We start from the raw sequence: 23356 nt of genomic DNA, 5'->3' as shown, positions 1-23356 counted from the left end.
GGAAGCAGCTCAGCGACGCCAGACCTTAGACTGGAAAGGCGCGCTGAGCTGAGGGGAGGAGTCGCTGTAACAAGGAAGGCTGCCTCCCATGGCCGGCTATTAACCCCCGGGACACAGGCTTCCCACTGCCAAACTTCAAGTCCCTGGTGGTCTAGTGGACACACTGAGTATGGGAGGCTCACCGTCACTGCCTTCGGTCTGTCCCCAGAGACCGAAGGCATTAGACTGCATAAATGCGCGGATCACTGCGACCTTACCTGTTCCCCATCGATCCGGCAGCAGTCCTGGGATCCCACAGAGCCCCGCTAGCACAGACGACTCTGGGGTCCCGCCGAGATCCCCAGATCTGTATTGGCGTCGCGGCGCTGGCGGGGTGATGGAGCGGCAGCTTGGACGTCCAATGGACAGTCCGACGCTGCCGCTCAGAAGAGTACTAAAGTAAATACATTTTATACTCATAAAATAAAAAGTAGCTTAGGGACTGCTAAACAGCCCCCCCCTGCGATAACGGTGACTCGACTCCGGCCGGGCACCAACTTAAACTAAGATGCCTCTGGCTTGGGGGCGGGGTTATAGGGAGAGTGGACCCAGTGCATCCTGGGAGCTGAAAGCTCTAACTGCGTGTTGCCCGGATTTGGTTCCCAACCTATACCTCAAGGTCAACCCTGTGGACCCCCTATTGGCCCTGAAGAAGAAATGTGGTATATTAGACCTATTATTGCACTGATTTAATATTACAGACTGCAACCTTTCTATAACAGAAACTGGTAACGATATGGAGGAACTTCATGACCACTATTCATAAATTACTGACACAAAATTAATGGATTGGCTGCCTCCAATGTGTGGAAGGGGGAGGGTATTACAATACTACCCAATAATACAGCACATGAAAAAAGAAAAACAACCAACATGAAAATTGTATTTATTTATTGTAAGAAGCTTACATTGTACAAAGAAATATCAAACAGTGGTTCTATAGCAGACGTATAAATGTAAATTTTGGTGCCAAAATACAGGTGATATTGAAAAGTTGTGTACACAAGCTGTTTGATTCTTCACTTGTAACTGTCTGCACTTATTGTGGCTTATCACAGGTGGCTTCTGGAAGTCAACGCCTCCCCTTCTCTGACCGCCAGCAGCCAGGAGGATTACAAGTTGAAGTGTCGTTTGCTGGAAGATACCCTGCATGTAATTGACATGGAAGGCAGGTGAGGACACAGCTGCGTCTCTTCCCCCTAACCAGACTGGACCTCGCTCTATAAGACTGTACACATCCAACACACATGACAATTCTTCCATAGCATTCTTTGCAATAAGTGTAGTCTACTGTTATCCATTTAGACTAACAGGAAAGGAGAAGAGAGTTGGTGGCTTCGACCTTATGTGGAACGATGGCCCTGTAACTCGTGATGATGGTCAACAAGACCTGCTCGCCAATGGTACCTTTGTGGCAAACACACACTTAGGTGAGAGACTCCTTCAGCAAATGAAATGTTAGATTAAATAAGGAATCTGGCTGATCAGTGATCTCTGTTCTTCCAGGCTGCATCAATGACAGGAAAAAAACGCTCAGGCAACTAATGAACCCCACCAACGTTAAGAAATTATGATTCTCTTATATTAATGGCAATGGTTCACAGGTAACCCAGAAATAAACAAAATATTTTCAGAAATCGTGGTGCTATAACTTGTGTGCCAGGAAGTGGCTTGTATCAGTGATGTATACACCATATTGGACCAATAGGCACGTCTTTGGGGCAATACCGAATTTCTTTTTTCTTTCCACTTTGCTTTTATTGGACACTTATGTTCCGCAATAGTGATTACGTGGCAAGAGTGCAAGGGGTGTAGAAGCATTGTTTTAGGATGTATTCTTTTAGTCAAATCTAAACATAGCCTTATCCAGTATCCAAAGACAACAAAGCTGTAATTTTATGGAACGGCCAGGGGGCACTAAGGGTGTTGATATCTTCCACAACTAATGCAGAAATACATTCTATCCATAGGTTGTTTGACACTCCGATATAATGTCATACTAGGACTAATAAATTATACCAAACTGCACAGAATGTCCCGACCTCAGTGGAACAACAACAAGTGCATGTACACACAGGTCATTTTATTCACAAGCCAAAATAACCTACAGTTATTAGACCATGGGAGGAAAAACACATGGATACAGAGAGAAAATAAATTCCACACAGGTAATACTCTGGTCACATTCAACCCAGTGCTGGGAGGCAGCGATACTGACCACTGGGCCACTGAACAGCTCAGTGCCAAACATTTTACTTGCACACACTTCCCTCAACATTTAACTTCTCTCTGGTTTAGAATAAGATAAGAGAATTACACATGGGATGGAAAGACTAAAGTGTGCATGTAGTATAGCACTCACAATGAAGAAAATTCTTCTTTTACACTCCTCTTTTTAACACTTTATTAATGGCTTTCATTTCATCTGGATCCAGTGGAGTCAGGTTAAAACCTTTCAGCTCTGGTTTACCTGTAGGTGCAAAAATCACATTGTAAAATAGTGTAGATGTTTTCTCTTAAGTGGATATGTTATTATAAGTGAGCAAATGTGGAGGGAAATTTCATAGAAAACTTTCTAGGTGGTAGAATCCAGAAAGCGGAGTTTCTCTATGCCAGTGGTTCTCAAACTCGGTCCTCAGGACCCCACACAGGTCACGTTTTCCAGGTCACCCAGCAGGTGCACAGGTGTATTCATTACTCACTGACTCATTTTAATGATCCACATGTGGAGTTAATTATTTCACTAGTGATTCTGTGAGGAGACCTGAAAAACATGCACTGTTTGGGGTCCTGAGGACCGAGTTGAGAACCTGTGCTCTATGCCATTACATACTATTACATACAAAAGTCCAGGAATGATTATGTTCGTCCATGTAAGATGACGTTTAGCCTCTTTCTGAGTTCCGTTTTTTTGGAGGGAAAAATCCGAACTCAACGTGCAAACTCGAACCTATCCGAGCCTGCACATCCCTAGTTTAAAGATTTTTGCTCAATCACAGTCACCTCTTCCCCAGCTCACTAGGACTTGAAAGAAACATATCACCTGGCAATAGTTGCACCAACCATTTTCTTGACAGAACCAATATATATGAATTCATTAGAACACAGTGACACTACTGTGTGCCTCATGCATTTATTTGCTAATAAATTGTAAGGTTACACAAACACAAAATAGTTTGTCACTTTCAGGATCTTGGCAGCGGCATAACCTTTGCATGCCAGGTGTGTGCTTATGTAATAACGGGGCCTGCAGCCTAGGGCGCAGGGCCTCGGTACAACATTTTTTCTAATTGGGGCTCACACTACCTATGGTGTTAGGGAAACAGTAGGAGGGGATTTAACCAAGCTGCTCTGCTTATTGTGTGCCTGTATGTCCCCATACCCTCCTGCACTTCACTTTCACTCTCATAAACACCGCTTCTGACATAGAAAGTGGGAAGTCTGAATAGAAGCCCTGCACAGGAGGCACTGTGGCTCAGTTGGACTGCGGTCTACAAGCTGGTAAGAAACAGCGAGAGGGGGATCTTGCCTCCTAGTGACGGGGATAAAGTTCCGCCACTGGTTTTTGGGTGATGTACCCTCATGTGACTTTCACAACATAATTATATTTTTGGCTTCCTTCTGTGCGGATTAACAATGCATTTATATGAACAGGGAGAAATGTTTATATTTCATTTCCAGAAATACAACAACAACAACCTAATCCCTGGATACAATTGTAAGTTATATCCAACGGAAAGATTACATCTAAGGGCGGAATTCAATTCTTTCTAGCCCCTATCGCGACCGACGGAGCTATTCAATTCTTGCTCCTGTCGGGCACGATGAGCTGCCAGCGCTACATTTCAGCTCGCAGCCCCTGGGGGATGAGAGCTGAAATGTGCGAAAAGTGACATGTTTGGGCGCCCAAACATCACTTTTCGCGATCGCGCCCAGCACTTTGGTCGGGTTTAGCTGCTTTACGCGGCTAAACCTGACCTCTATGGGCGCAATCAGCATGAACATCTTGGACAATTGCATAGCGGCCCGCGATCTCCTGTAACTTTAGACGGGAGATGCGGGCCGCGAATTAAATTGAATTCCGCCCCAAATGTCCCTTCACTATATATGACCGCAGTATATAAGGAAAATACCTTACTGTCCTTTGTTTTTCCATACGAAAAAAGTTATGCAAACGGGTAAATAAAATCTGTTGCAGTATGCGGCCTGTTGAGCTTTACTTTTTTCTTGCTCTAAATTAGAGATGTGCAGGCTCGGATAGGTTCGAATTTGCATGCCGAGTTCGGATTTTTCCCTCCAAAAATCGGTTCTCAGAAAGAGGCAAAACGCCATCTTTCACGGACAAACATCATCATTCCTGGACAAAAGTTCATGGAAGATGATGTTTGTCCATGAAAGATGACATTTTACCTCTTTCCGAGACCCAATTTTTGGAGGGAAAAATCTGAACTCGGCGTGCAAATTCGAACCAATCCATGCCTGCACATCCCTACTCTAAATCAATGTCTTGATATGCTGGTCAAATGGTTTCCTTACAAATATAACAGCATGCAGTCAGCAATTTCTGCCTCTGAATGATTAAGCAAAAGATGAAAGGTTGACATAAAGCTCATCCACCACTTCATTTCTCTATAAATAACACACTGCATTAGAAAACGTACCCTGTGCCTCATATAACTGGTTCACTTTTACTTTCAGCTGCAAGTGAAGTTTGTTTATTTCTGCATCCAGCTGTTCTTGATCTGTCAGAGAATCAGTGTGTTAATTTAATAAAACAGATAAACAGCCATAATTACTTTCACCCCCAATCCCCGCACCTCGCTGAATCATTTCCTTGGTTTTATCATTTGGGAGATTAATAAACATACTTCCAAAGCAAACAGTCACCGGCCCTGAAAATATAAAAACAGCATTGCAATCAGTATATCAAAGTGTTACATCAGAACATTTCCTAACTATACAATTCAAATCTTAATGCTGGGCCTATTACCACAAATGGGGGCACTCATTATGTGTGTAACCAATAGTCATAGACTGACATCCCATCAATTCAGAAGGAACAAGGGAGACTCTAGAATACTGTATGTTAACACCACACACTGCTGGAGTGAGTGGTCTTCCTTCTTGTAGCATGAGCTCTCTACACTCTCCTCTTACCTTGACTGGTGTCTCTGCTGAGGGCTCTTAGAGCTTCTCGATTCTGATTTCTTTTCATATCCAGGTCCACAATCTATAAAATAACAGAGGATTATCAGCACAAACCTCATTACTGTCACTTAGATAATTATATAACCTCCTGTGTAGTTCTATCCCTTCCGCATGATTTAAGCATTACCCAAAACAGGATGTGAATTGTCCAGCGCCTGGGATGCCGGCTGTTGAAATCCCAGAAAGCCGACTCACGACCAGAACACCAGTGTCGGATCCTGACAGGCGGCATCCCGAATGTGATTAAAGCCGGCCGGGTTAGCTTTTAGTCGGGGGGGGGGGGGGGGAGTTGTGGAGGATTAGGTTTAGGCACCACGGGTGTGGGGGTTAGGGTTAGGCACCACCGGGGGAGGGTTAGGCACTAAGGGGGGAGTGTTGGGATGTAGGAAGGGAGGGTTAGTGTACTTACAGAGCCCCTGTCGGAATTCTGAGCATCGGGAAGCGGCTGTCTGTGTTTCCACAGTCGGCATCCCGACTGCCGGTCTCCCATACCCAACCCACCCAAAACATCAGTCAATAATCCTATCAACTTATCTCGCTATACTCATCCGGCACCATGTCATAGTGTGGTGAAGTTCTCCTCATAATTTATTCAGCATACGCAATGTCAGTTTCATCATTTGCTGCCCTTACTTTACCTAACCTGAGCCATGTCACACTTGGATCATTTTCTGATACTGCTTTACTCAAATTGAGGTATGTCACATTGTCATCATATTGTGGTCCCGTTTCATCCAGCCTGCAACTTGGCATGATTCTAATTTTATGTTTCCCCTTCTTTTCATTACCTGAGCCATTTCACACATGTGATCTTATTCTTTTACAGTTACTTGTATAGCTCCAGCATATTCAGTTGCGCTTTACAATTGGGAACAAAACAGTAATAAAACAAGACTGGTTAATAACAGACAGGTAAAGAAGTAAGAGGGCCCTGCTTGCAAGCTTACAATATATAACAAGAGCTATGGTAAGAACTTACCTTTGTTGTTATCTCTGTTTCTACGAAGTCCACAGGGTTGACCTTGGGGTATAGGTTGGGAACCAAATCCGGGCGCCACGCAGTTAAAGCTTTCAGCTCCTAGGATGCACTGGGTCCACTCTCCCTATAACCCTGCCCCCAAGCCAGAGGCACCTCAGTTTGTAAGTAGCCAAAGGCTGGAGGAGGAAAGAAAGAGAGAGAAGACTGGTACACTCAAGAACCATACTCACAGAGAAGGAGATGGGAAACCGGTTACCAGTAACACAGCCCATATGAAGCCAGGTGCGTCAGGGCGGGCTCCCTGTGGACCCTATGGACTTCATAGAAACAAAGATAACAAAGGTGAGTTTTTACCATATCTCTTGTTTTCTATTTCAGGGTCCATAGGGGGTCCACAGGGTTGACCTTCGGGATGTCCCAAAGCAGTCCTTAAAAGGGTGGGGACATTCCTGTGCTGAGAGGAGAATCAGTCGCCCAAAGGAAGCATCCTGAGAGGCAATGGAAACCAATGCATAGAACATTAGAAAGGTGTGGACAGAAGACCACGTGGCCACCTTGCAAGGCAGAACAGTCGAGGCGCCACAGCGAGCCGCCCACGAGGGGTCCACAGCCCGAGTAGAATAAGCATCAACGGAAACAAAAAGGCCTTCCTATGTGTAGGCCCCTGAGATAGGCAAACAAAGCCATCCAGCCAATATCTGTTTATTGGCCGGCCATACTTTCCTGTGAAATCCAGAAATCCATAGAACACAAATAAGGAGTCAGATTTCCTGAAGGAACTTGAACGGACCACGTAAATCCTGAGAGGCCGGACCACAGTCAGTCAATGAGGCCACCCCAGCCGATAGGACTGGAGACTGAAATGTCGGTACAATAAGTTCCTGAATAATATGGAACTCAAAACCACTTTAGGAAAAAACACAGGGCAAGTTCGACTCACAACCCTGTCTTGGTGAAATATCCAGAAGAGGGAGCCCCATGAGAACGCTCCCAATTCCAACACTCTCCTGGCAGATGCAAACGCCATAAAAAAAAAAAAAGAGTCTAAGCCACAAACCACGTAAGGGTTATCCAAACTAGTGGTTCACATAAAGGCCCAAGGCGAGCACGAAGAACCACTGCCAAAGCCCAAAGAGCTCCTAGGGGGGATAAAGGGAGGTAGAATCCAGAAAACACCCTTAAAGAAGGATCTGGATACCATAGAGAGGAGCAATTCCACATCTGAACCATCCTGACAGTGCAGAGACCCGCACTTTCAGGGAGGCCAGGTGGAGGGCTAGGCCCAAGCCAGCTGGAAGGAATGCCAGAACTTCTGGAAATCCTACACACCTGAGGATCGTAGCTGCAGGTACGATACCATAAGAATTATGTATGCCACATTCAGAGATAGATCCCAGCAAAAGCTGGCCTACACGCTCTAAACATCCCGATGTTGACAGAGCCAGACAAGCCTAAGGACCACAGTAGGGATGCAGTCAAAGACAAACAAACAATCTAGGTCCAGGGAAAGACAAGGACCCTCAGACAACAGGTCCGGATATTGAGGCAGCAGGAACGGAGTGTCGATGGAGAGACTCCGAAAATCTAAGTACCAGTGACGTCTGGGTCAATCTGGAGCCACCAGCAGGACAGTACCTCTGTCTTGATCGAACTTCCGAAGAACTCTAGGAAGAAGGGAGACTGGAGGAAACAGGTACACAAATTTGAAGGACCACTTCACTGACAACGCGCCACCGGAGGTTGCTTCAGTACCTCTAGTTCTGGACCCTAACACTGGCAGTGTGTGATAGAGTAAGGAGGCCATGAGGACCACCTCTGGGAGGCCCCCTCTGCTCACTAGATGAAACCTCTCTTGGAGAAAAGACTAGTCCCCGGCATGCACGTCGTGACGGCTGAGGAAGTCCGCTTCCCAATGGAGAACTCCTGGAATGAACACTGCAGAGATGGCCGGGAGGACACCCTTGGTCTGTGTCAGAATGTGTGACACTTCCGTCATTGCTGCCCAACTACGAGTGTCTCCTAGATGTAAGCCAGTGTCATGACATTATCGGACTGAACCTTTACAGGTTTACCGTGAAGTATGTGTTAGGCCAGAGCGAGGGCCCAAGACAGCTTGAAGTTCCAATAAGTTGATTGGCAGGGCGGAAGTGACAGACGTCCAACGGCACCGAAAGGAGTACGGACCGGTCACTGCACCCAGAGACTGGTGTTCGTAGTAAGGATTACCCTAGATGAGATGGTCATAGCCACCCAGATAAAGACAGACGCACCTCCGGAGAGAGCATAATCGTCTGAACAGTGATCCGATGGAGAAACCCGTTCCATTTGGAGAGGATCAGTTTTTGCAAAGGCCTGGAATGGAACTGAGCATATTCCACCCTTCCGAAGGTAGACACCCTGGATTCCAGAACCCGCATTACAGAGTGTAATGATACTTGTTGACTGTGGAGACCGCCGCGCACTCATAGTTGAAGAGTGGAGATCTTGTCTGACGTCAGAAGGATTCTCCGATTCTGAGAATCCAGCAGGGCTCCCAGATGAATCATACCTTGTGATTTTCCCAGTTGATTAACCATTCGTCCGGATACCCTGAACAGGTGGGCTGTCATAAAAGCCATAAATCTGGAAAACCCCGGTGGGGCTGTGGACAGTCCAAAGGGCAAAGCCCGATTGGAAGTGTTGCTGTGGCACAGCAAACCTGAGCCAACACTGATGAGAGGGCTTATAGGTACGTGTAGGTACGCGTCCTGAATATCCTATAGGTACGCGTCCTAAATAACCAGCGAAACCATAAAGTCCCCAGGTTCCATAGCTCGGATGATGGAGCGTAGGGGGTTCTCTCCTGAACCTAAACACCTTTTAGGATTTGGTTCAGGGATTTGAGATAGAGGATAGGCCAATGAGGACCATTCGGCCTCTGCACCAGAAAGAAAGTAGAATAACCACTCCCCCGCTGAGATAGTGGGGATGGCATAATTACCCCTGCTTACCGCAAGGATTGTATAGCTTTCTGGATTTGTAAGGCCTGTGTAACAAAACATGTGAGGAGGCCGTCTGAGCAATGAGAGAGCGTACCCGCGAGAGACTTCAACTCTTACCCAAGCATCCGTGGTGACTTGACACAAGCACTGGGCGAACTGAAAAAGTCGGTATCTCACTCTGGGATCCCGCAGATGAAGGCCTGTGCCGTCAGGCGGAAGTTGTATCCTCAGGTTTAGAAGCAGGGCATCTGGAGTTCCAGTTATGCTTGGTTCCGGGTATGGCGGCCCTCGTGGAGGCCGACAGTCTAGGAGAAAAATGGCCTTTAGGCTTTCCCTCAGGACAAAAGGACTAAACAGATGTAGTCCGAGGCCTTGTAGTGGAAGTAGCTGAAGGCGGAAATGTCGTTTGTGATACTGCCAACATTGCTCCAATCTTGTCAAGGTCAGGGCCAAACAAGATCTCCCCATTATAGGGTAATCCATTTTAAAGCCTATCTTGGAGTCCACCACTGCCTTCCAGGAATGCAGCCATAGGGTATGGTGGGCAGATACAGTCGCGGCCGAAACCCTGAAGGTAAGGAGACTGGTATCCAAAGCTGTTACTCCAACATATGAAAACTGCATCTTGAATGTGAGCAGCAAGAGACATCTGATCCCCAGAAGTTTTTGAGGGAAAAAACGGTCTACAAATGCATCACCCCATCTCTCAATAGCATTTAGCCATAAGCCCCTGAAAGCGAGTATATTGATTTTCAGGCAAAGCTACCACCTACGTATCCGTAGAATCAGTCAGAGCAGGGATAGGAGGCGTAGTAGTGCTCTTTGGGCCTGATTCAGAGTCGGACGCTCTTGAAGAGCGCTCGGTCTGAATCAGGGCATTTTTTTTTTTTGCGGTGACCATCCACAGCTTTTGCGAGCGGCAAGGTGATGGTCGCGATCGGGGCTTGCGACGAGACCCTTATGGTAGGGTCTCGTCTGTCGCAAGCCCCAGAGAGCTTCCTGTTCTAAAAGAGCAAGAAGCTCTCCACTGGTGAGGTCAGTGGTGCCTCTCACAAACGGCAGGCGTTCCTTCGGGAACGCCTCCGTTTGTGTAGCCACCCCCCCTCCCCGCCTACAAAACGGGGCGAGATGTCGATCAACATCGACAGCCTCACCTTTTGTACTGAGTCCCGGAGCGAGAGAATTTCTCTTGCTCCGTGGCTTGCACATGTGCTCAGTGCGCGGGTCACTGCTTGCGGTGACCTGCGTGTGCCTGCAGCCTTACGCCTCGGGTCTCTGGGGACAGCAGACTGGAGGCGGTGGCGGGGGACTCCCCCTCCATAGAGGCATACCCCGCGGGTCCACTAGACCACTAGGGATTATAGCGGGAGCCAGCATCCCGGGGGTTAATTGCTAGCCAGAGGAGGCAGCCTTCCCTGTCTAGCGGCTCCTCCCCTCAGTTCAGTGCGCCTTTCCAGCGCATGGTCCAGCATCCCTGAGCTGCTTCCTCCGTGGGCCACTCTTCCTATGAGGTCTCCAGGCGGCCATTTTCCTCTATGGATGCAGCAGATCTCCTAGGATGTCAGTGAGTCCAGTCCCCCTGCGTACCTCACTATTTAGGTCAGTGTACACAGCACTATAGCCTTCCTAGACACTGAATCTGGGCAGTTGAATGTAGCAACATTTGCAGTATATTATATGAAATGTTTATGTATATATATTTCTGCATTGTATGTGACTTATGCTAGTGCTGACTGTCTGCTTTTTCTCTCACCTGTCAGTGTATATCTATCCCTTTTCTTTACAATCTGCCCTAATACAGGTGTACCTAGGGTGGTTCTGAGACCACACATATATATAGCGTTCCCGCTAGGCTGTTTTAGCGGGGCGCGGTGCCCTGCCCTCCTTCTGGAGGGCAAAAAGCGCCCTGCCCTCACAGCCTGCGGGAGCCGTTCTCACCCGCGGGACGCAGTGTCCCGCGGGTGGAGAAACATGCGGTGACCCGGTCACCGCCGGAGAATAGACGCCGGGCGCATGCGCCCGGCATCTATTCTCCCTGTCTGCAGGGCTTGGGGGCTGCCCGGCGTGTCCGTAAGTGCCGGGCACGCCCCCAAGAGTGACGAAAAGGGGACGCGTCTTATAGGCACGCCCCCTTTTCCGATGACCACACCCCCTGCTCGGTTGTGCGCGCGCGGGCATGCCCTCTCTAGCTCCGGCGCCCTGCCTCCCGACGGAGCTAGAAGGAACACTATATATATACTTGTCAATATTTGTGAGGTTGGTCACATACTGTTGCGTGCTGCACGTCAGGGCCAGATTAACAGGGGGGGGGGCGACAGGGCGGTCGTCACTGGGCCCCCACACGTAAAGGGCCCCCACACCCATCAAGGTTAGAGTGCGCCGGAGGAGACGGAACCAGTTCCGCCTCCTCCGGCCCACCTCAGCCCCGCAGAAAGGGTCAATTTACCGGGCACCCGCTGGTAACCAGCGGGCAACCGACTCTCCCCTCAGCAGCAGCCGGAGCTCACTCGTGAGCTCTGACTACCGGCTCACGCTGTGCGCACTATTTGAGAGACGTCATTACGTCTCTCCCATAGTGCAGAGGACCGGACGGCAGCAGCGGCCGTGGGAGCGGGGTTTAAGGTAGGCAGCAGGCAGCTTTATTACTGGGGGCAATACGCGGGGGACATTAATACTGTGGACAATGCTCTGGGGGCATTACTACTGGGGGCAATACTATTGGGGGCATTACTACTGGGGGCAATGCTTTGGGGGCATTACTACTAGGGGCAACATTACAGGGGGCACTATTACAGAAGGAGCATTACTATTGGGGGCACTAATACAGGGCCATTACTACTGGGGGCATTTATACAGCGGGCTCCACTACAGGGGGCATTATTATTGGTGGCACTACCACAGGGGGCATTACTATTCGGGGCTCTACTACTGGGGGCATTTCTAAAGGGGGCATTACTATTCGGGGTAATACAATAGGGGGCATAACTACTGGGGACATGACTACAGGTGGCACTACTAATGGGGGTATTGAATAGGCACTGCATAAGGGGCACCATTCCTGGGGGCACTACTACTCTGGGCTCTGCATATGGGACACTACTACTGTGAGCACTGACATTACTGGGGGCACTGCATAAGGGGCACCACTACTGTGGCCTCTGCATAAGGTCCCCATTTAATGGGGGCCCCCACAGACCTTAATCCGGCCCTGCTGCACGTTGCCATATTTTAGATGGAACTGTGTTTTGCATACGCTGACAATGGGTCACTGCAGCTAATCTTAGCGCCAGTGAGGACCAGTATAGCGCTGCTTGATATTTCCACAATTATTGTTGGTCAGATATGTCTGACCAGGAAATAGAGCATGATACTGCACCCATTTTTGCTGTCCTGCAAGTTATGTGCTGCAGGTGTGAGTACGGAGGATTTGACTCAGGAAGGGTTATGTCTAAGGTGTCGGGCCCCTTACAGGACCCCCTTGGGCAGTTTGTTTTCTCAAGACCCAGGCCTCCATTGTGGATCGCCTGGCGGCCCACAGAGTTGTAACCCACTTGGGGTTACCTCAACATGCTACCCTTCCCTCTCAGGGTATCGCACAGTTCATGCGGTTTACCTCTGTGACACAGACTATCGCTCCCTAACGGGGTTTTTCACAGTACATGCAATTCCCTCAGGTACCACAACAGTCTGTCATTTTCCTGACAGGGTTTACCATAACAGCCATCCTGGGTGGATGTCGTTTCTACAAAATGCAAGATGGCGTAATACACGCCCTGTGGTTACTTCCCAGTCTGCACTGCTGTCTGACACAGATCGTCAGCTAAGGGAGTACTGGATGATGTTTCGGGCTCCTATCCCTTTCACACGAGGGGGAGCCTAAAACAAGTTTTGTTATCCCTGCTTGGTTGCTGGCGGTCAAGTCCCTCCTAGTTATAGAGGACGGTGAACCTGCACCTAAAAAATCATCCTTTGTTTAAGCATTAAAGTGTCTTCGGCTGTTTTTCCTCTCTCTGACAGCGGGTGGATCACATGGCGGGGGTCTGGCAATCGCCAGATTGGAGGTATCACACAAGCGTTTGGCCTCATGTTACCCATTCCCTGAGGGTCATTGCGGGTAATGGGTATCACCTCCTGGGGTGGATTTTCATGTTACTTGTCTGATTAAAGGCCTGATTCAGACCCGCTCGCGACTTACCTGTCCCTGTCGATCCGGCAGCAGCCCAGGGATTCCTAGAACAGCCTCTGGGGTCCGGCTGCGATCCCCAGATCTGTACTGGTGTAGCAGCACCGGCAGGGTGTAGGAGCGGCAGCTTGGTCGTCCAATGGACAATCTGATGCTGCCGCTCTGAAGAGTAGTAAAAAATAATAAAATAAATTAAAACTCTTAAAATAAAATTTAAGCTTAGGGACTGCTAAGCAGCCCTCTTGCGCCAAGGGTGACCTGACTCCAGCCGGGCACCAACTAAAACCGAGGTGCCTCTGGCTTGGGGGCGGGGTTATAGGGAGAGTGGACCCAGTGCATCCTGGGAGCTGAAAGCTTTAACTGTGTGGTGCCCGGATTTGGTTCCCAACCTATACCCCAAGGTCAACCCTGTGGACCCTGAAGTAGAAAATGTATAAAATACATAGCCAAAGCTAAGTCACATTGTGATCAAATTCTCACTGGTTTTACCCAGCCTGAGCAACGTTAGATTGTGAACATATTATGCTCCTGCTTTTCTCAGCTTTAACCATATCACAGTGTAATAAGACGCCTTACACTGCATTAGCCTCCACACAATGCTAATATTCAACCCAGCTTTAAACTACCTGAGTCAAATCACAGAGATAATATTCAGTTGCCGTTTTTTGAAGTTCTAATTTATGTAATTACTGAGGCCTACGGAGATGGTCCTTTTTAAGCATTGCACCAGCTGGAAATTTGTTGAGAGAAAAGTTTGTTATACAGATACAGTGCATCCCAGACTAGATTACATTGCCATTATTACCAATATTGTAAATTAATACCCTGGACTACATTTGCCATTGGGCATATGCACCTCAGCATTCACAATGCACTGTGTTGTCTAGAAGGATCGTTATGCTCCACATTCTTCACAATCACACATTAAATACCAACAAAATGTTAGATTTATATTATTTCAATAAATATTACCACAACATGGCTCGCAATATGCTGAAAAGGGTGTTTCTGCAATGTGTTAATGCTTAACATTAAAAAATAGAAACGTAGCTAGGGTTATATCACTTAGGGGCCTATTTCTCAATAATCGCACTAAAATGGCACTGCAGTATGCTATTGTACCGCCCAGAGTTATGAAAAGAGTGCGTCCCTATGATGTGCTCAGAATGAAAAGACCGCTGATCACTCCTATGTCGGGACTCCTGCGCATGTGCAGTCTACAGACCACACATATGCGGCAGCCATTGTGGGGAGGGTTCCGGAAGGAATCCTCTCCTGGAAAATTTTAAGAAGTGTAGCCCATAGGCTACAGCAAAAGAATGCCATCTTCAGATGGCATTAGCTGTGGGGGCCAAACTCTGGAATGCGAATCTGACAGCATTGCATGCCCCATAGAAACCTATGGGGTCTGCGGCTGTAGAAATGAAGGGTCCGCAGTAGATATCTGCTGCTGTCCTTCCTTCATACGTTGGGGTGATACTAAATATTTGCTTGTAACACCCGAAAACGGATGTTTTCGGAGAAAATGCTGCAAATATTTAAAATGATGAATAGACCACTAAGGGGCCCATTTATCAAAGTGTATTTGGGGGGTTTACCTCAAATTCTAACTATTCCCCGTATGTATGAAGGAGGGACTGCAGCAGATACCTGCTGTGATCCCTCCATTGCTGCTGGCAGCCGCCTCCCCCATAGGTTTCTATGGGGGATGCGATGCTGCCAAATTTACTAATATACAGAATGTGATGCATTCAAGATATTGGCCCCGGCAGCTAAGGCCATCTGAAGGTGGCGTTAGCCGCTGTAGCTTATGGGCTACACCGCGCACTATTAGACAGCGGAGGGATCCGCCGGAACCCTCCCTGGCTATGGCGGATGTGCAGTCCACGGGACTGCGCATGAGCACCACCCCCTGCAGTGGCCAGCTGCGCTCCGGAGACATCGCAGGGCCAGGCTCCTTTCGGACCCCGTGTCCCGAATGAGACATCCAGCTGAAGATATAGCGTTTTGCAAAGCGATCAGGGGCATTACTGGCATGCCTTGATTGCTTTTGGGCCCCTAAAAACTTGAACTTTCACTTAAAGTACTGGCCGACTGTTCTGTGTACCCAAAAGCTCCATACACCCTTCCCATAGGATTACACCTAGTGCAGCCTATTCTGCCAGTTACCTGCCGCCTGTCCACCAGCACATCCTCCGCTCTCCTCTCCACCTCCTGGAGGTATGCAAGCACCCTATCCGGCCCACCGTACTGTTCCATCCTGGCACCTGTGACAGAGAGCACACATCTATATTATATATATATATATATATATATATATATATATATATTCACATCCTGCAAGGAAGCTGGTCTCTCTCACTTACCGCTGTCCTCTCACAGTCACAATCACAACATGTTCCAAACACTACTCTGCACAGCGAGTGTATATTTGGCGTACACAGTTACTTGCTCGATATCTAAGCAAGCGGACATCTTGTCGGAGACAATGTATCATCTTAATTAAAGCAGTAACTTAGACAAAATGGCTCCTTGACATAACTGCAGTACTCAGTACAGTGCGGTCTCCAGTGTCAGAAAGAAGGCTTTCGTTTTGTATAAATGAATAGGCGCCCTCCAGTGGATGCGTCTAGCGGTAGTATACGACAAGCAGCACGTCAGACTACAAGTGTAGCTGCAGTTGTAAGGGGTCTCTCACTCTCACATGTGTTCGGACGGGTGGCGGCTGTACGTAGTAAACTACACGTCCCATGATGCTTCGGGACGCATTTAGGATGAGTGCGCATGTGGGGCCCGAGATTATAGGAAGAGCCCAAGGCCACACCCCGTCTCCGACCCCTCTGTAGTGTTTGAGTGTCCAGTGACTGGACACTCACTCAGATACTACAGAGAGTCGGGGACGGGGAGTGACGGGGGCGGGAGCTGTATGTGAGGTGGTGCTAAACAGAGTGCACCTAGCGTGGCAGATGTAGAAAGTATCTATATAACAATTTCTGTTTGTCTGTCCGAACTCCTAACGGCTTTATTGCGAGGTGACACAGGACAGACCTTATGCTGCAGGACCCTGCCCTGGGGAAGGGGCGCCACCCTGCAGCCAATCACGCTCCCAGACAGGTCACGCAGTCACCCTGCATTGTGGAGCTACGGGTAGTGCTCTAGTTCACAGGTTCTCAAACTTGGTCCTCTGGACCCTAAACAGTGGATGTTTTCCAGGTCTCACAGAATCACAAGTGAAATAATTAGCTCCACCTGTGGAACTTTTAAAATGTCATTGAGTAATGATTACACCTATGCACCGGCTGGGTGACCTGCAAAACGTGAGCTGTGTAGGGTCCTGAGGACAGAGTTTGAGAACCACTGTTCTAGTTCATAGCAGCAGTGTTGCCAACTCTGAAATGGAAAACAAGCAAATGATGAGTGAAAAATAATCCCAAACCAGTCCAAAAAAGCCCAAGTTAACATTAATTTCTCTATTAAAAATACTTAACCTATAACTTGGTATTTGTGTACTTAACGGACTCATTGCAGAGATGTTTTAAATGGTACTTGTGCCTACCCTCCGACATGACCCGTTCCATTAGGTACAAAACACTCTGCTCCTGGACTTTTCACCTAATGTATGATTGCAGTCACCTGTGTTGAGCTAGGTAATAGATGAGACGTGTTTCAACACAGGTGTCTGCAATCATACATTTAAAGGGAAGTCCAAGAGCAGAGCATTTTGTACCTAATGGAACGGGTCATGTTGGAGGGTCTGATTTGTGTTCTTTACATACACAAGTAACGAAAGTTGTCCCCTCGGTGGCTCGCTACGCTCGCCACAAGGTTATATGCCCACTTGGATGGTAGGGAATGACGCTTAACACTGGCTGATGACGTCAGGGTCCTCTCCGTGAAGGGGATTTAGACATTACCATGATTGACGATAATAATAGTGAGTGTAGGACACTTGTGTTCTCTCTGCAATGAGTCCATAAAGTACACAAGTACCTATAACTTCAGCAATGCCTTGATGTACCTGAATGTAAACATTGTGATTATGGTTGATCTAAACAGGGAATCGGTATGAATGACCGCCGGACCTATGCCCGGCTATTCAAATCCCGACACCAGAAGACCGGCAGGAGTGAAGATCCAGATTGGTGAGTATACTAACTAACCTAACCCTCTCCCCCCCCTAACTGTCTCTTAGGGGTGCCTAACCCCCCCCCGTAAGTGCCTAAACCTACCCCCCCACAGCCTAAACCTAACCCTCTCGGGGGGGGGGGTGCCTGACCCAAACCTCCCCTTGGGATGCCTATCCCTAACCACCCCCTTCCCTGCGTCTGTCTGCGCCCGCCGTCCGGCTTACCTTCGTTTGATATGCCGGGCTCCCGGCGTAGGGATAATGATAGGTGTCTGGCTTTCAACGCCTATAATTACTCCCCTGTTAGGATTACACAGTCGGAAAGCTGGTGGTCGGAATTTCGACCGTCGGCTTCCTGACTGCATCCCATATACAGTATTTATCAAACGTAATCACAAAGATTGTATTTCTGACCCGCACAGGTCGGCCCTGCAGCACAGCTGATGACAATATATCTGAAAGATATATCACTGCATGTGTGTACGGCTAACCCACAGGACCCGCCGACACTGACATCACAACTGGGCGGGCAAATTTAAATGTCCACCTAGTTGTGATATCAGGCCAGACATATCGACCGGCCGATTGGTAAGTGTACATAGCTTACAAATTGACAGCTCACATGACGGATCGGTCTGCTGACCGATCCGTCTTTAAGTGTGTACCCAGTTAGAGTGCCGAAACAAGATTAGATTTCTGAAAAAACACTTCAACTAGGTAACATAGGGCTTCTATTTTTTATCATGCACCAACATCAATAAATTTATTGGGGTACCACATAGAGGCAGAAAGCAAACCAGCTGTTCACTGTTGTCAAATTATAAATCCCAGCGTGTCTTGTAAGGTGTTCTGGAACTCGTACTCAATACACGGTAACTTGAGAGAAGCAGGATGCCTCCTCTAGTCTCTGTCTACAAAATGTCTTTCTTGTTAACACCTCTAATCACTGTTTTAAAGGATAACTGTCTCCAAAAGTGAATATTTTGTTTTAGTTTGAAACATCAATCCAAATATTACCTTGATTGATAGCACAATGCTGGCAGAATTGAGGTGCACAGTGCCAGGCTGTTGCAGACTTACGGACACTCACCACAGAATGACTGGATTTCTGGTCAGTAGTGTGCTTGATTAATGTTCATCTTCTGCAACTCCACACTCCATCCATCCGAATGCCCCCAATGATTATACTATCATTTAGCTGAAAGGGATACTTAAGTATCCAACTCGCAGCGGGGGAAACTTGACACCGGAGCAATTCATCATTGCTCCGGTGTGGGGACAGCTGCTCCGAAAAGCAGCCGACCCCGCGGTTAGTAGCACAGTTACAAAAGTAGCTGCGTTACTTACCTCTTCTCCGTTGGCCCTGCTACACATGCGTGACCCGCGTTCACACATGCGCACAGTGTTAGGATCTGAGTTTGTTGTTGACCTGGGGTGGAAATAGCAGCAGACACCTGAACAGATTTAAATTGAAAAGTGTTTTTTTTTATTGGGTGAACTTGCAGACATGTACACGGATAATATAATAAAGTCCAGAATATTAAGAGGAGGGTGATGATTAGAAACTGTAGTGAAGTATGTATAGGTAATGTCCAGGTAGTGGCAGAACAAATAAAAGTCTTTGTAATCCAAATGGTCACTGCAAGGCTGCAGACAGGATAACTGTACTGATTGAAACTGATGAGGTGAAATCCGGAGAGGTAATGGAGTAATTTAGAATAGCAGCAGCTGATGAATTAAGTGGAGAGTTGTACTGAGATGGCTCAGTGTAGAAACAGAGAGCTAGGTAAATGGAGGCAATGTAGGTTCAGGGTTAAATGTACACACAGGTCCTTTGGCAGGGAGAGGGTAAGTAGAAGGTGCAGGATGGTTCCAGCAGGAGACTGGGAGCAGGCAGAGCAGTGCAGGCTTCTTGGAAGCTGGGATCCAGCAGGAGCACAGGCAAGCACTCAAACAGGCAGGTTTACAGGAGCACATGAACTCTCTCACAACATACGCTGTGAAACACGTTGCATTGGCAACTATGGAAAGCTCTGAACTCCCTTAAGTACCAGTGCAGAATTGTGATAGGTCAGAGAGAGCATGTGACATGCCAGGGCTGGAGCAGCTAAGTCACGTGACCAGAGGCAAGATGGCGGCGCCCATACTAGAGAGGAATGAAAACACCACCAGACTTACCCCGGCCAGAATGACACAGTGGCCGTGGAACACTTCGCACAGCCAACACCCGCCGCCAGACACCAGCCCCTCCACCGGAAGGACCACACCACAGCGCCCTCACAGGCAATACCATCGTCCCCTATGCCGAGAAACCCTGGTCGTGACACACAGCCTCCGGGGAGGTAGCGAGGAGGCGGCGGAGGGATCTTCGCATCCTCGGAACTCCTTCCCATAGGAAGGAGTGGGGATCCAAGAACAAGTGCCATCTGAAGATGAAGCTTGTTATTATTATTATTTTATTATTATCCTTTATTTATATGGCGCCACAAGGGTTCCGCGGCGCCTTACAAAGTACATAAACAAATGAGCACACAAGACAAGTACATAGACAAATGATAACACAAGAAAAACAGTTATTAACAGTACAAACAATGCAGGACAAATACACAATTTATACAGAGAGAGCATATGACACGCCAGGGCTGGAGCAGCTAAGTCACATGACTAGAGGCAAGATGGTGGCGCCCATACCAGAGCGGAATGGAAACACCACCAGACTTACCCTGGCCAGAATGACACAGTGACCGCGGAACACTTCGCACAGCCAACATCTGCTGCCAGACACCAGCCCCTCCACAGGAAGGACCACGCCACAGCGCCCTCACAGGTAATACCCATTGTCCCCTATGCCGAGAAACCCTGGTCGTGACAGTACCCTCCTCCTTACGGGTGGCCTTAGGACACTTACCAGGCTTCTCTGGATGGGCAGAATGAAACTTCCTTATGAGTGTAGGAGTGTGAACGTCTTGGGCATTAGTCCAGCAGCGTTCTTCCGGGCCATAGCCTCTCCAATCCAGAAGATACTGTAACTGACCCCTTTGGACATGGGAATCCAAGACTTGGGACACTTCAAACTCAACACCTCTCTCAGTTTGGACACAGGGAGGAACTGGAAGAACTTTGAGAAACTTGTTGAGAATCAATGGCTTAAGTAGGGATATGTGGAAGGAATTAGGAATTCTTAGGTAGGAAGGAAGTTGAAGATGGTAGGAAACTGGATTAATTACTTCAGTAATGGAAAAGGGTCCAATGAATCATGGGACGAACTACATTGATGGAACTCTGAGGCGCAAATTACGGGTGGAAAGCCAAACTTGATCCCCGATTTGCATTTGAGGCACTTTCCTTCGCTTCCTGTCCACCTGAATTTTGTAACGTGAAGAGGTCTTCTCCAAATTCGTGCGTACTTGAGCCCACATTGAGGCGAACCTCTGTACAGTGTCATCCACAGCTGGTAAGTCAAAGACAGGCAGACTCTTGAATTCATGGATTCGAGGGTGAAGGCCGTACACAATAAAAAATGGAGTTTGATTGGTGGAGGAGTGGTAAGAAGCGCTGTGCGCAAACTCAGCCCAGGGAAGAAATTCAACCCAATTATTCTGGGAAGAGGACATGAAGATTCTTAATAAGCTTTTGAGATCCTGGTTTACTCTCTCTGTAGATCCATTGCTTTGTGGGTGATAGGCCGTAGAGAAATAAAATTTCACTTGTAAAACAGAACAGAGCGCTCTCCAAAACCGCTACAAATTGGACACCACGATCCGAGACAGTCTCGGCAGGAAGTCCATGGAGACAAAATATGTGTTGAACAAAAAGATGAGCCAGATCCGACGCAGAAGGTAATTTCTTCAGAGGTACATAGTGAACCATTTTTGAAAATCAGTCTATCACGACCCAGATGGTGGTATAGCCATCAGAATTTGGTAAATCTGTTATAAAATCCATGGAGAGGTGTGTCCACAGGCGAGATGGAATGGGCAGAGGTAAAAGTTCACCAGCTGGGGATTGACGAGGAGACTTGTGCTGTGCACATAAGGTACAGGAAGAAATTAACTCCACTACGTCAACTTTCATTGATGGCCACCAGTAAGATCTTCTTAGGAACTCCAGAGTCTTCCGAATGCCAGAGTGACCTGCGAACTGTGAAGAATGAGCCCATGTAAGTAGCTGCTTCCTTAACTCCAGGGCCACAACAGTTTTCCCAGTAGGAGGTTGTATTGCAGCAAATACTTTTGACTCTAACACTGGAGTACTGTGTAGAATCTCAGAATTGTTGTCACAGGATAGGGATCTTGACAAGGCATCAGCCTTTTGGTTGAGAACTCCTGAGCGGAAAGTCAAGGTAAATTGGAAACGAGCAAAAAATATTGCCCATCGGGCCAGACAAGGACTCATGCACTGGATATTTTTCAAGAAAAGAAGGTTCCTATGATCAGTGAAGACGGTAAAGTGGAATTTAGCCCCTTCCAAAAGGTATCGCCATTCCTTTAATGCCAATTTAACGACTAAAAGTTCTCCTATGGCGTAGTTTTTCTCAGCTGGAGAGAACTTCTTAGAAAAAAAAAACTCATGGATGGATTCAATTGTCGTCAAATCGTTGGGAAAGAACAGCTCCCACTGTCTCCGAAGATGCATCCACTTCTAACAGGAAGGGTCTATCCAAGTCAGGTTGTCTTAAGACAGGAGCTGTTATGAAAGCCTGTTTCAGAAGTTGAAAGGCTGTTTCTGCCTTAGGAGGCCACAGAGCGGGGTTGACGTTTTTGCGGGTCAAAGCTGTAATGGGAGCCAGTAGAGATGAAAATCCCTTGATGAAACTTCTATAATAGTTGGCAAATCCGAGAAGTCTCTGAACTGCCTTCAATGTCTAAGACTGAGACCAATCCAGAATTGCCTGAACTTTTTTAGGATCCATTTCTAGACTGGAACCGGAGATGATATAACCAAGGAATGGTACACTAGGAACGCTGAAGACACATTTTTCCAATTTACAGTAGAGATGGTTCTTTCTCAGACGAGACAGGACTTCTTTTACATGTTTCTGGTGTTCCTCTAGGGATGAAGAGAAAATCAAAATGTCATCTAGATAGACAACAATGGAAACGTATAACAGATCTCTGAAAATTTCATTGACAAAACCTTGGAAAACAGCAGGTGCGTTGCACAACCCAAAGGGTATGACAAGATATTCAAAGTGTCCATCTCTTGTATTGAAAGCGGTCTTCCACTCATCTCCTGCGCAGATACAGATAAGATTATAGGCCCCTTGTAAGTCTAACTTGGAGAATATGGTAGATCCTTTGACTCTATCAAATAATTATGTAATCTATGGAAGTGGATATCTGTTCTTAACTGTAATGTCATTAAGGCCTCTGTAGTCTATACACGGTCTTAGCCCACCATCTTTTTAGCAACAAAAAAGAAACCTGCTCCAGCAGGTGAAGTGGAAGGTCGAATAAATCCTCCAGATTCTCCTGGATATATTCCGACATGGCTTTGGTCTCTGGCAGGGACAAAGGATAATTATGACCACGAGGAGGTATCTTGTCAGGCAGTAGATCGACTGGGCAGTCCCATTTTCTGTGAGGAGATAAGACATTAGCTTGTTTCTCAGAAAAGACATCAGCAAAGGGTTGATATTCTTTAGGAATTGCTGGAGATACTAATGATGCTATTTTCCTCACAGGTCGTACTTTGGGAAGACAAGATTCCTGACAACTTGTACTCCATGAGAGAATCTGCATAGTGCACCAGTCAATCCTGGGGTTGTGCTGAAGTAACCATGGTAATCCTAGAATAAATTCATGGGAAGCCTTGGGTATTACTAGGAACTTAAGATGCTC

At 47.4% G+C, this 23356-nt stretch overlaps 2 protein-coding genes across 5 annotated transcripts in view; one reads left to right on the top strand and one right to left on the bottom strand.

The window, feature by feature from the left end:
* The window catches only part of TTLL9 (tubulin tyrosine ligase like 9), a 35752-nt gene extending 34076 nt beyond the window's left edge, over window positions 1-1676 (top strand). For both annotated transcript variants that reach the window (XM_088467075.1, XM_088467074.1), the window contains 3 exons: window positions 1098-1211; window positions 1345-1469; window positions 1546-1676. In XM_088467075.1, coding sequence (XP_088323201.1) covers window positions 1098-1211; window positions 1345-1469; window positions 1546-1613 — 307 coding nt within the window. In that variant the 3' untranslated portion in view covers window positions 1614-1676. The remainder of the gene's footprint in view (window positions 1-1097; window positions 1212-1344; window positions 1470-1545) is intronic.
* On the bottom strand, window positions 916-16495 carry PDRG1 (p53 and DNA damage regulated 1). Of its 3 annotated transcripts, none has more exons than XM_088467077.1 (7): window positions 16439-16495; window positions 15560-15657; window positions 5197-5269; window positions 4857-4931; window positions 4701-4781; window positions 2402-2509; window positions 916-1546 (listed from the first exon to the last, which is right to left on the bottom strand). In XM_088467077.1, exons 2-6 carry the CDS (start codon window positions 15647-15649, stop codon window positions 2421-2423), a joined length of 408 nt encoding a protein of 135 aa, XP_088323203.1. In that variant the 5' UTR covers window positions 15650-15657; window positions 16439-16495; the 3' UTR covers window positions 916-1546; window positions 2402-2420. The 3 variants fall into 3 exon arrangements, with proteins under 3 accessions (XP_088323203.1, XP_088323204.1, XP_088323202.1); XM_088467078.1 differs by lacking the exon at window positions 16439-16495 and adding an exon at window positions 15757-16079 and having other exon boundaries at window positions 916-1185; XM_088467076.1 differs by lacking the exon at window positions 16439-16495 and adding an exon at window positions 15757-16078.
* Between the last annotated feature and the right edge of the window lie 6861 nt (window positions 16496-23356).

Source organism: Taudactylus pleione, unplaced genomic scaffold (genome assembly GCF_031769625.1).
Source record: "Taudactylus pleione unplaced genomic scaffold, aTauple2 ptg000069l, whole genome shotgun sequence".
In the NCBI taxonomy this organism is placed as follows: Eukaryota; Metazoa; Chordata; class Amphibia; order Anura; family Myobatrachidae; genus Taudactylus; species Taudactylus pleione.
The sequence above is the reverse complement of the archived record's forward strand: the minus strand, read 5'-3'. Positions and strand labels throughout refer to the sequence as shown.

Excerpts from the sequence above, each read along its gene's own strand:
- PDRG1 (XM_088467077.1), bottom strand. The coding sequence starts at position 15,649 with ATGGAACAGTACGGTGGGCCGGATAGGGTGCTTGCATACCTCCAGGAG. Across the intron at positions 4,932-5,196 it reads CAGCAGAGACACCAGTCAAG|GGCCGGTGACTGTTTGCTTT; the intron begins GTAAGAGGAGAG and ends TTATATTTTCAG. Across the intron at positions 2,510-4,700 it reads CCAGTTATATGAGGCACAGG|GTAAACCAGAGCTGAAAGGT; the intron begins GTACGTTTTCTA and ends TTGCACCTACAG.